This window comes from Oryctolagus cuniculus, chromosome 8 (assembly GCF_051225735.1).
Source record: "Oryctolagus cuniculus isolate XC-2025 breed Fujian yellow rabbit chromosome 8, ASM5122573v1, whole genome shotgun sequence".
NCBI classification, from domain to species: domain Eukaryota; kingdom Metazoa; phylum Chordata; class Mammalia; order Lagomorpha; family Leporidae; genus Oryctolagus; species Oryctolagus cuniculus.
Genome location: NC_142874.1, coordinates 85856165 through 85869757, shown reverse-complemented (window position 1 = coordinate 85869757; position 13593 = coordinate 85856165). Strand labels below are relative to the sequence as shown.

General features: G+C 40.1%; 1 protein-coding gene across 1 annotated transcript in view; it reads right to left on the bottom strand.

The window, feature by feature from the left end:
* Positions 1–13593, bottom strand: part of COL25A1 (collagen type XXV alpha 1 chain) — a 530955-nt gene that overhangs the window by 14743 nt on the left and 502619 nt on the right. The window contains exons 29-33 of the mRNA XM_017347366.4: positions 12681–12761; positions 9912–9947; positions 8245–8298; positions 4016–4069; positions 1198–1251 (exon numbers count right to left, since the gene is read on the bottom strand). Of these exons, the coding sequence (XP_017202855.2) occupies positions 1198–1251; positions 4016–4069; positions 8245–8298; positions 9912–9947; positions 12681–12761 (279 nt within the window). The remainder of the gene's footprint in view (positions 1–1197; positions 1252–4015; positions 4070–8244; positions 8299–9911; positions 9948–12680; positions 12762–13593) is intronic.

Here is a 13593-nt window from a genome sequence, read left to right as displayed (position 1 = left end):
GACCCGGCTGCTGCACTTCCAATCCAGCTCCCTGCTAATGACCTGGGAAAAGCAGTGGAAGATGGCCCAAGTTCTTGGGCCTTTGCTGCCCATGTGGGAGACCTGGATGAAGTTTCTGGTTCCCACCTTTGGCTTCACTCAACCTTGGCCATTGCAGCCATGTGGGGAGTGAATCAGCAAATGGAATATTTTCTCTCTCTATCTCTCTCTCTCTTTCTGTCTCTCTTTCTCTTTCTTTCTGTCTCTCCCTCTCTGTAGCTCTGACTTTCAAATAAATAAATCTTTTTTTAAAAAGTATGTTGTTAAAGACAGCAGGATGCAAGTTAATCTGAGAAATATACTAGGTTTAAATTTGGATTGTAAATATTTAATTTCAACTGCTTTAAGATTTTTACTAGTCTGTTGAGGGATTGAGTTTTTGTTTGCTTGATCTGCTCTGTCCAATGAAGAAACTTCTTTTTAGGTATATTATCAGGTCAAATGTTCAAGCAAAGTAGAGAGGGAAAAAAAAAGACATAAAGAAAAGAATAATGGAGAGGAAAGGGAAGAAGTGATTTTTAAAATCCATAATCCAAACTTGCCTTTGCTTAACAAAGGCTCCTATCTATTCTGGAGGTGATGGCACTAAAATACAGCCTCAACATCAACCTCCTAAAATACACAAACATCTTCATGTAAATAATCCACAGCATCCGGTTCCAAATCTGAAGGCAGCAAGTTCTAGTCCTGTGCAATGGATGTTCTGTGCTTGGTCCACTGCACTGCTTATCCTACACTTTTGAGTAAAAAGAACCAAGACACATTTCTCTGTTTCTTTACTGGGAATGATGTGACAATCAATGAGATGCTGGCTTTACTGTGTTAGATGGGCTCTGCCAAAATATCAGATTTGTGCTATTTGAAACTTTCTCAATAACCCCAGGATATCATATTTTTCAAAGAATTGGCATCAGGTAACTGAAAGACTATAGCTTGGATATCTGGGGATATTTTTTCTCCTATGCTAGACAGTCCCCTGATTTCCAGCAGTGCTGCCGACTTCATTTGGCTAAGGCCTGAATCCTCGGATGAGGCATCAGTGGGTTTTTGGAGCACAGGATAGGGATGAACTAGGCATGAGAAGGAATCACACAGGTGCAGCAGCAAAGCAGACAGCGTGAGAAGAGTCACACAGGCACATGCTGGCAGGGAGGTCACCTTTTCTCCCTTTTCTCCTAGGTCGCCCTTCTCGCCCCGTGGACCAGGGAAGCCCTGGGGGATAAAAAGCAAACCCAGGAGATATTTGGTGTTAAGTATGGCAAAGTCATATGAAAATAATAAAAACAAAAAACTCTTAGGATTTCATGTGTCTAAACAAAATGAAAAATGGCATGCCAGATAATCTTAAGACAGGTAGATTAACACTCAGAAATAATAGTTTTTTAACATCTCACTTTTCTAAACACCACAGGTATCTTGTTTTTCTTCTATGGAAAGCAGAGTGGAATGAATCCCAGGATACAACCTTGAATCCTGGAAAGTTCACTGATTTGTATGGGTTTGGATAAATCACCTCTGTGCTTTGATCCACTGATTGTCAAATGGGGTTAAGGATAACTGCTGCACAGAGATTGTCAATGTTAAATGAGACAATGTGCACACCAGAGGGATGTCTACACGTAGCAGGTGCTCAGTAGATAGTAATGTTATGATTTCTGCTACTATCATTATTCACATAATAGAAGCTGAGCAGTGAACATTTCTAGATGCTTGTGCTTTCGACAGTCTCTATTTTTATAGAATTATGCTAGCATCAGACATGTAGGAACTCACTGTTAAGAATAAAAAATATTGCATGATAGCTTTGAAAAAAAAAAAAAAACAAAATAGGGGCTGGCACTGTGGCACAGAGGGTTAATGCCCTGGCCTGAAGTGCCAGCATCCCATATGGCTGCTGGTTCGAGACCTGGCTGCTCCACTTCCCATCCAGCTCTCTTCTGTGGCCTGGGAAAGCAGTAAAAGATGGCCCAAATACTTGGGCCCCTGCACCTGTGTGGGAGACCCAGAAGAAGCTCCTGGCTCCTGGCTTTGGATTGGCACAGCTCTGGCTGTTGTGGCCAATTGAGGAGTGAACCATCAGATGGAAGACCTCTTTCTCCCTCTCCCTCCCTCTCTCTCCCTCTCTCTCTCTCTGCCTCTCCTCTCTCTGTGTGTAACTCTTTCAAATAAATAAATAAATCTAAAAAAAAGGATACTGATTTAACTTCCTTAAAAAAAAAAGGAAAACATAATCGACCATTCCCTAATGTGAGAGGTATATTGATTTTATGCATATTTTTCCATGCTCTTGTCAGGAGTATCCTTAATTTGGGAAAGGATTTTGAAGGGCCACTATCCACTGTCAGTTGTTAATTTTATACTTGATAATGATGTTTTTGCTTTTATATTCATCTATATTTTACACTGCTGTCTACATGCACAGCAATGTATGATCTATGCACAACTGTATGTGCAATAAAAAGAGGAAGTATTCTTGCTGTTCTTGATGATGGAGACCATCAGCATCTATTATGATAAGAAGTTGTTTACTGTAAGTATTACTTACATCAAGACCAGGCTCTCCATCTTTCCCCTGCCAAAGAACCATAGTAGCTACATTAGTGTCCCTAAGTTTGATGAAGAGGTTATTGCTTTATCTAAGGGTGCTTGGACATGCAACACTAGCATTAGAATACTGCTTCAGAAACGTGAAGAGGATGCTCCGTTAGCAGCACAAGTTTCTTTCAGGCAAATGAAGTGACTGCTAACTGTTATAGCTAAGGATGGTGAAAACTTTCAGTTATGTATCAGGCTAAACAGAGTGATATTAGCTGGAGTTTAATGCCTGGTATCCAAGTTATTCATCCAGAAGTGGAATTGAAAGCAAAAATCATACTGTTTAGTTGATGCAAAAACACACCAGCATTCGTGAAGTATGGGAACCAATGCTACTGTAATTTGATAGAGCTAGTAGTTAGCTCATAAATGAGTAAAGAATGTGAACACTTTATTGTTAAAACATAGTGTTAATTTGGCCAGATGTGCACGTTGAATATAAGTATTAAGGGTGTGAAAGTCACAACTAAAGAGCTGTTTGCAAGTAAGCTTTGTCAGTGAAGGATCCCCAGATAGAAAAGGAGTCATAATACTGTCATGCAAGGATGATAAATTCACACCCACAGCACAGGTTAGCAGGGGGACAACCCTACACTGTTACCCTGGGTTGCCACCCTCTGTTCCAGAAAGACTGCTTTGATCTGTCAATTTCAAAATCAGTGTCCTTTTTTTAGCATCAATATAATCATGGTTTAAGCATAGCATTTTTAGTTCATAAGATGAATGTGAAAGATATGGGGAGGTTAAAACCCTTAATATGACATTTTTCTCTGTAGTCCTACCACATTCAACTGATCCAATGATAATTATTGCACAGATGTGTTTGAAGCCAGTCTCAGGTCTCAGTTTGATTCAGCACAGTTAAGAATTTTCAAGAAGTTGGAACACCATCAACGTTCTATGTTCTGGATGTTATTTGTCAATTACAGCAGCTTAGAAAGGTCAGAAATATCATGGCACCATATATATCTATCTAATTGGGGGAATAATTTTTACTAGCAGGAATAGTTTTAGCAAATAACCGTTGAGTACAGATGAAGTCTGAAGAAGGTTGTTTTAAATGAAGTTTTCACACCCACTTTAGATAACAGTGACCCTTCCAGGAAGTGCCAGTTATGCCAAAATCCTGCTTTCAGCTCTCTGCTGTTTCTCTTACAGTCTCTGATCCTGTTGTGAAGGGCGTGGGTATGTCTGGATGTGAGGAGAGGGACACTGAATGAGGCCTAGCTTTTAAGGACACGAAACTAACAGTACTGTACATAATCAGTGAAATGTCTTTGCTCCTCTATTGTGATTAGTTTGCACACAGGGGAAACCACAGCAGTGACAGGTCATGGATGCATGCTATAGGTGGTAACTGCTCACGTGGCCGTCAACTCACAGGTAGGCCGTAGGGCCCTCTGGGTCCAGGCTCTCCCATAGCTCCTTTTTCACCCTGAAATTCAAAGTAGAAAGTTGAAATGATACATGCACATCTATATTCACAGTTTTTTTCTACATAAGAACCAGCCTATCAAATAATAATACATGTTCTTGCCAGAATTATTTTCATGATTCAGTGTGATTGTAACATATGAATTGTATGCTGGCAACCGGTGGTGCCATAAATAGCAGTGATTATTAGTGTTATACAATGAGAGTTCTTGCTTTTAATGAAAAGGGCGTGGCAACCTAAACACCATTAATTCAAAATCAGTTTCTTTCCATTTGATCTGAAAGTGTTGCTGTGAGGTGGGTGTGTGCATTTGAGCGTGCACGTATGCAAGTAGTAGGAGGTGGCACTTTAAAGTGAGGGTTAGTGGGGCCGGCGCTGTGGTGCAGCAGGTTAATACCCTGGCCTGAAGCGCCAGCATCCCATGTGGGCGCCGGTTCTAGTCCCCACTGCTCCACTTCTGATCCAGCTCTCTGCTATGGCCTGGGAAAGCAGTAGAAGATGGGCCAAGTCCTTGAGCCCCTGAACCCGTGTGGGAGACCTGGAGGAAGCTCCTAACTCCTGGCTTTGGATTGGCGCAGCTCCGGCTATTGTGGCCAATTGGGGAGTGAGCTATCGGATGGAAGACTTCTTTCTCTCTCTTTCTCTCTCTGTCTCTCCTCTCTGTGTAACTCTTTCAAATAAAAATAAATATTAAAAAAAAAACAAGAAAAGTTATTTCAAAAAAAAGAAAGAGTGAGGGTTCACATAAACCAGCACAAATGTACTTTGCAATAACTCCACAGAATACAGCAGGTTCAGTTTTAAAAATATTCACAGGTAATTTTAGTATAACTATTTCTTTCCCCTTCCTTTAACAGAGAACCTTGCCTTTGCTTTGTTTTAAAATTTACTTATGTATTTGAAAGGGATAGAGAAGGGGAGGGGGAGGGGGAGAGGGAAGGGGAGAGGGAAGGGGAGGGGCAGGGGGAGAGGGAAGGGGAGAGAGAAGGGGAGGGGCGGGGGGAGGGGAAGGGAAATCTTCCATGTGTTGGTTCATTCTATAAATGCCAGTAACAGCTGGACCTGGATCAGGTGGAAGCCAGGAGCCAAGGACTTCATCTGGGCCTCCCACATGGGTGGCAGAGACCCAAGTATTTGAACCATCACCTGCTGCCACTGAGGGTGCACATTAGCAGGAAGACAGACTCAGAGACAGTGAAGGGAGTGAAACCCAGGAACTCTGTATGGGATAGAGTGGTACCTTAACCACTATGCCAATGCCTGCTCCATGTTTTGTTTTTAGGATGACTATTACTACGGCTTATTTGGATAAAGCAGTCACTAAGCCATCTGGAGCTTCTCTTCTAGAATAGCCCAGCCCTAATCATTACTTTAAGCTAAAAATGACAATTCCACTTATCTTGCTAGAGATTATTTCCGAGGTGGACACATGAACCAGTTTTGATGTCAGGGCAATCAGCTGGGAAACTTTGGGAATGGTGTTCTCCTTGTTAAGGGAGAGACATTGGGATCATTGGAGTAACTCTTTTTTTGTTTTTCCTTAAGATTTCATTTATTTCGTTGAAAAGCAGTTACAGAGAGAAACGGAGAGGAGAGAGAGGAGAGGGGAGAGGGGGAGAATCTACCATACACTGGTTCACTCTCTGAGTGGCTGCCATAGCTAGGGCTGGCTCAGGCTGAAGCCAGGAGTTTCATCCAGGTTTCCCACACGGGTTCAGGACCCAAGTACTGGGGCCATCCTCTACTACTTTTGGGGAGGGGCAAGTCTTGCTGTCCTCGTGACAGCTCAAGGGAGGGGACACTTGGAACTGCTACCACCAGCTTGCCTGTGGTTAGATGACAAAGCACTGAACCAAAGCTCAGGGAACTCCTTTGACCACTTCGTCACAGAAAACAACACATTTCTTTCTTGTTTATGCCGCCTTGGGTTTGGTTTCTGTCACTGAGAGCCCAAAGCGCCTCATGGATCTGAATGCACAACTTCTCCTAGATTAAGTAATGCAAAAGCACTCCTGAGCCTCTCAAACTTAACATATTCTCTAGTGTCTTGAAGCCATTACAAGACCAAATGATGCAGGAGCCTCAGGTGCTTGGAGGCCCAAATACTAATACTGAAAGGCATGCCTATGAGAATTTTGTAATAGCATTGACTGTCAAATGCTTGGTTTCTTTTAAGTTGATCTACTTTAATTCCAGTTATTTAATCTACATTTCTACACTGAGAATTATTGTAGAGTGGCTCCCTTTGCCAATTCCTAGGAGTCCAGATGGTGCCTCAATCACTTAGCTTTGAGAACCACACTCCAGTGTAGCACTTTGGCAGAGGGGCACTTGGAGAATACTGATATATGATCCAGTTAAGATAGCTAACATGCCGAGTAAATACAAGTGTAACACTTTACACTGCCCACCATCTGACTTCAACTATGCCTTCAGAAATTCTTCGCAATTTCATTTGCTCCTCTGGTTAATTCTGCCCCAGCACTGAGACCTGATACCCTTGTGACACTGTGGAGCTATCGGAAGTGGCAGCTGATTTACCAAACAGCAAACCCTCTCGAGCTGTGGGGCATTCTGCCAAAAGGCTGCCCAAGACCTGCTTCTCCATTTTTAGTACACTACACGGGCTGGGTTTCTCTATGCAATGCTTGAAAGTGAATGTGCAGCAACAGCGTGGTGGCTTTTCAAAGCTTTCATATGTATATATGGTCTATTTATTTGAATGACAGAGTTACAGAGAGAGAGAGAGAGAGAGAGAGAGAGAGAGAATTAAGATGATCTACAGAAGTTGACTTATCTTAGAAGTAAGGAAACTGCAGATTTGGACTCTGTTCCTCTAGGATACATCACTTTCTAGAAGCATTTTTGGATAAAACCTGTCTTCCTGCACTGTTTGTGTATCAGTTGGTGTCGTTCTCTGGCCATTTCTTACACATATTTTTTTTTTCTTGGATGCAGTTAGATTGTAAACTCTTCTAGGTCAGAGAAAATAGCTGTTTTCTCTGCAGCACTGAGTATGTAAGCATTGATAAAATAAAAAACCGTGTGATGATGAATCAATTATAATGGTCTTATTCAATGTACTGGAATACATTACAGAATAGGTTTCATATAAGTAGGGGAGAGTGTTTCCATAGTTTGCACATAGTAGCACTTGATAAAGATTTACTGCATGAATAAATTCCATTTATAGAACATGGAATTATGGAATTGGAAGGGACGTCAAAGAAATCACTACCCAGCACTCTTTTAAAAAGCAAATTACCCCAGACTGATGAAAATCAATCTAGTTTTTAAAAGACCACAAACTCGCACAGTGACTCATTCCAACATTCTGAAGGCCTCACTCTTAGGACATTTTCTTTATATCCTATCCTGCATGGTGGGGAAATTGATGACACAATTTCATTCAGGCACACAAAAAACGTGTGATTTTTCCAAGGTGAGGAAAAGAAAAAGTGGGAGAAAAACAGAGCGGGTGAGAAGTTCCAGACAGAAGACCAGCTGCTGATGCTGCAGTACTTTTTCTTCTTCTTCTTCTTCTTCTTCTTTTTTTTTTTTTTTTGGTCAGATATTTATTTTGCGTAGTGAATGTCTTTTTTCCTCAAGGACAGGGAAACATGGCCTAGCCATAGAGAGGTTAGTGAAAGGTTTTTGTTTTATAATGCACTGAAATTATTTCCTTATGGTTAAAGAAACACAGGCTGTTCTTCAGCTTTAAAAAAAATGAGAGCATGTGTAACTGTGCAGAGAAGAATACTTAGGTTTTGTAATTTCCTTTGGAAAAAAGTTATAACTTTCCCTGGATGAATACAGTAGCTTTATATAAAAGATTATCAACCAGAATATGTAGGCCTGGAAATTTTAGCCCCATTGACTTCCACTTTCTGGATGAAGGCCAAATGCAAATATCTTCCTTATGGGTTAAGGAAGCATAATCTGCACTCTTTCTTTTAGCTATGTAAATGTAGGCATTGTTTTTATTATAGCAGCCATATTCTATTTTATGCTCAGTGTTAGGACTCTGAATAGAACTTAAGATACATTTATTTTTTAGGTGCATACTAGCTAGCCCTTTATTTCTTCTGGAAAACGAACAGTTCAGCTAGTATGGAAAAGGCATGGTCTGTGCTTTCTGTAGACTATATGGCTTAATAACCTCAGGCGCTACTTACTCTTTCTCCTTTGGGACCAGCAGGGCCATGGGGTCCCACAGGACCATCTATACCCTAAAAAAAAAAAAAAAAAAGATAAAAATAAGAAAATAGGGGACACATCACAAGGGCTGCAAGAAAAGCAGTTACAATTTATCCTGGACTTTTCCTGGGTGGTTGATGCCTTAGGATGTCAGTAAAACAACTCATCTTTCATCTTTCAAAGTGCTTTATACTCAATTCTTACAGGCCAGTGGTTTTCAAGAAACTCATGCAAAAAGGATGAATTATACAGCTGCACGTTCAATGTCGGGTACACACAAAAAGCCATATATATTTAATTATATATTTCCTCCTGACTAAATGGAACATCTTCACTTTGCTGTTTTCCACCTTGCCCTCATCTCTTCCACGAGCCCCCCGCCCCTTCGCCCCCCACTAGCCGCCAGTCTCAGCCAGGCATGCCCTGAAGCCTGTTTTCAGCTGTTTAAGAGGCTTGAAGAGTTAGACAAGCAGGGAAGAAATGAGAACAGTGCCTAACTGTTCAAACCAAACTTTCTGTGGCTCTGCTGGGAGCAGCAGGGGCTTACAGGGAAGGAATTACTCTCGTCGGTTCTGCTGCAGTGGCTGAAGGCACTGGGTCTGCAACTGGCAAACCAGGCAGCCGTGATGATTTAATGGCATAATAGCCTCCTGGCCGCCTGGTTAGTTCAGGAGTAGGATTTCTGTGGTAAAGGAGGTAACATTTGAATGAATGCAGGAATACTGAAATCCAGTGAAAATAATGATTGCCTGAAGCAGGCTTTCAGAATGGAAAAGCATGGGATTTCCTTCAAATACTTAAAACTGTAGCAAGGACTTCAAGTCTACATGTTCATTTTTCAGCAAGACTGCGCTTGGACTTGCCAAGAATTTATTACCATATTTGCAAATGTAGTAACTACTTCAGTACAATTCAGTACTACTTTTTTTTTTTCCTGCAGTATTCCCATTTTTGTTCTCTTCCTCTGATTTATTCTATGAGAGCCTTGTAATATGAAAGGATTCAGAGTTGTACTCTAACGTTGGTGAATTTTCATTATTGTGTCTAATCTTTTTCTTATTGCTTGAACTGAAAATTTACTTTCAGAAGACTTCTAAAGACTAAGTATCTGGGGCTGAAATTTGGGGGATGGCACTGTTAGGAACCAAGGAAAAGACACAAAATAACAGGGGTTGGACAAATTCTTTCTATGAACAGAGATTTGAAGGTTAGTCGCAAGGAAGAAGTTACATTTGTAACATGGACATGAACCTAGGAGGAAAATCAAGTCACAAAAAATTCACATTATCTGAGTGTCCTCAGAGGGCCGCTCTCATGGAGTGACAGGCAATGGGCAATGTTCGTTGGTTATAGAAAAATCTGCCTGGGGTTCTGACAATGAGTCCAATTAGGCCAGTTTCACATCTCACCTAGAAAATTATCCCGGTTGAACTCTGGCTTCAGAAAGCTAGTCTTCACCCAGCTTTAACCCATTCTCTGACTACCTTTCCCCTTCCTGCCACCATCTTTGTCTCCCTTCCCCCAGCCTCCTGCCCTGCGTCCCTCCCTCATCATTGATGAGAGCAGATGGAGTGCAGGGGTCTGCCCTGAGGCCCACAATCCGTAGCTGCACAACACATCAGAGCACGACGAGGGACGGACTCACCCGGGATCCTGGCTTTCCGTCTAAGCCAGATGCTCCCTGCGTGATTGGGTTGGTGGCAGGGTTGGTGGGTATCACACGAATGACAAGAACAGAGATTAGTATGAGGAACTGATGAACAAATGTAACGCTTCAAACAACATAATACAAGGCCACAGGGTTCTGCGATGGAAATCACATTGCTACAAATTGTTAGTTAAAAAAAAAAAATAAACAGAAACATGACAATAAAGACCCCAGAGATGATGGCATTTTAAAGATATTTCTGTACAACAGAATCGTGTTAAGAAATTGAGTTAATAGTTTTATAGAGTAGGCTACAGAGTAGTTATTGGCAATAGATTCCTATTTTATTTCTTTCTGAATTCATTTTCTGAAGACTAGTATTTACAACATATTTCTTTAGGTAAGATAAAATAAGGAAATCTTATAAAACAGGACTCATTATAATAATCAACCAAGTTTGGGCCAGTGCTGTGCTACAGTGGATAAAGCTACTGCCTGCACTGCCAGCATCCCATATGGGTGCTGGTTTGAGTCCTGGCTGCTCCACTTCTGATCCAGCGCTCTGCTATGGCCTGGGAAAGCTGAAGATGGCCCAAATGCTTGGGACCCTGCTCCCATGTGGGAGACCTGGAAAAAGCTCCTGGCTCCTGGCTTTGTATTGAACCAGCTCCAGCTGTTGTGGCCATTTGGGGAATGAACCAGTAGATGGAGAACCTCTCTCTCTGCAACTCTGCCTTTCAAATAAAAAAAGATTTATATAAAAAAATTTACCAAGTTCATCATTTCAGAGAAATAAAAGAAGGGCTCAGTAACACTTGTTAACCTAGTACTTGTTACTAATAATCACAAGGATTTTAACATGGTGGGTTTTAGTTCAATAGTAACCATTGTTTTCTAGGTTGCTCCGACAGTTCACAATAGTCACCACTAGAGGGACTTCTAGGAACAGGAGAAAGCCAGAACAGACGAGCTGGAAAAATCTAATATTGTTCACAAGCAATACACACTTTTCCTTACATTGAACTATAGGCTACATAAAATGTATGATGAAAAAATGGCATTCCAATGCTTATTTCAAGAATAAGCACTGTTACTTCTTTGATATGGCTTTTGTATATCACAGTGTTTATTTATTGTCCTTCAAAAATACTAATAGATCATGGAGTATTTAATAAGGAAAATTCACTGGCCCTACAAATGCTTTTGGCAAGATTGCAGAACTATTTCCCAATGTTATGCTTCAGATGTAGTTAATAATACAAAATGGAAGAAAAAATCTATTCCAGCTGCAAACTTTAGCAATGCTATACCATATACTTTTTGGATATTTTTAGTTTTTATTTTAAAATTCCCTCAGTGTAATTACATTATGATCCATAATATAACTGCAAATTATATCTTTAGTTAGCAAAAATTACACTAAAATATGTATTGTTATTTGTTTAATGCTAGCACAGGTGGAACTTTTGGCTAAATGTTGCATAAAAATGATCAATATCCCTATAAATATGAAGTTAGAGCAAACTTTAAAGAAATCAGATTTGAGAGTTTAAGTAAAAGAGAAAATCCAAACTGTCTTATGCCTTTTGATATTTTTTTAGTTACCATTACTATAACATTTGAAAATAAATGGGGAAATGATAAAAATTATGACACTGATAATATTATATCTACCTAAAATGCTAAATTAAGACATACATATGTTATATACATTGTATGTTTATAGGTCATTCATCTAATTGGTATGATTTAACCTGTAGTCTAATACCAGGCTTACATCATTTTTTCAATAAACGCAAACTTATTGAACATTTGCTATGTGCCTGTAGGCACAGCCTATCCAATGGAACACCTTAGTAACTGAAGTACAATATTCATGAAAGAAATAACTTGCCTTCAACTTTTGTTTTCCTCTCACAATTCAAGTGTGTGTGTGTGTGTAAATGAATTTCTATTACTGACTTTGTCATTTTACTAATATAATCTATAATGTTATTTACAGACTTGTTGGAATTCTACGACTTGACTAGATGACCTATTAAATCTTGAAATTAAAGTCTCAGACTCAACAACAATTTAAAGAAAATCTTTTTAGGAGTTATGGGAAGAAGGCTGGCATGAAGTATCTGAAGGGAAGGATAGCCTCCTTGTCATTAAGAGAAGAATTACTACACAATAATCACACAATACTCCCTCAATACAACCACTATTGCCACAGGAGCCCAAAACAGGGCATTTCCCAAACAAACAACATAGAACACATATATGATTGATTAATGTAGAGAACACTATGATTGATTAACATAAGGAGCCATAGCATTGACCTCACTCCATCAACAATGGCCAATTGCATACCTGCCACCAACAGAGGACTACAGTGTTTGGGATCCAGGGAGAAAAAACAATTGAGGGAGGATTTTAAACGGCACTCAATTATTACAGCATTTGGGAAAATCAGGAAATAATGAGTACAACACTTTTATAGAGGATGATGGGGGAAGAGAATTGACAGCCCTACAAGAAGAAGGTTGGCATGTATGTAATTGAAGAATGACAGGACATTTACAGCATTATTTGTTATGGGGTCTTCCTCTGACACAAGAGCAGACATTGGAGAAAACAAAATAGGCTGAGCTTGGCCCTAACATGATCTATTTGCTAATTACAGAAAGCTCAACAGTAAGAAAGCCACCAAGTAAACCAGAGTTCTAGGGTAGAAAGAAAAATCTGAGATTTGCACTGAAATGGAAAGTTTTCTTTACTTACTGGAAGACCAAGGGGTCCTCTGTCACCCTTTTGACCTGGTTCACCCTTCAATCCTTTAACACCATTTAACCCTGGTTCACCCTAAATGCAAAAGCAAATGCCAGTTTTGGTTGCTATTATGGGTGTTTAAACTGTGAGAGAAGATAGCCAGTCTTGGGAATGATCGCAGATTCCAGTTTTAGGTTAATAGCAGAGTGAGGCTAGATTTGTCTTGCATCATTTTAAATATCCATTAAAATTGTTTTTAAATTAATAAATGAAAATAGAAAATAATATTCTAAGAGGCAAAACTCTTAAGAAGCTGTGTTCCTTATCATCAAAACACATATGACTGAGTTCCTGAATAGTTGAGTTCTACCTCTAGGAAATTAGGGCTATACTACATGGCTCTGATCAAGCAGATCAAAGACAATGAAGGGGATACTGAAAGAGGTTCAGCAGGACAAAACCACTCTGCTGGAATGGAAAACTGGAATATGCAGGGTGTGTTAGAGACAGATATTTTAAGCCTTTAAGCATTTTCCCCAGGGAATGAAGAACTGTAGCAGCTAGTGTTTGAAGTAATGTCATTCAGCAAGTTCTCATTCCCTGACATTGCCAAGTCAGGTTCCTACATGGATTTATCAATGGAGTTGACAAAAACTCTCTAGTCCCCAAAGAGAATATGAAGATCACAGAACTTAAATGTAGTTTTACTAACTGCCCAACGTTAGAACAAAGGAGGTATGAATTTAACTCAAGGTGACATTCAAAGGCCATCATAAGTGATGAATACCATTGACTCTGTGCTTTTAGGATCTAGGAATACAGTATACCTATTTGCCATCAGTATCAACGTGGCAGGGTTAGAGAAAGATCTGAGCTGTACACCTTCCCTTGTTAAGGTTAATTTGCCAAAAAATACCTTTAAAGT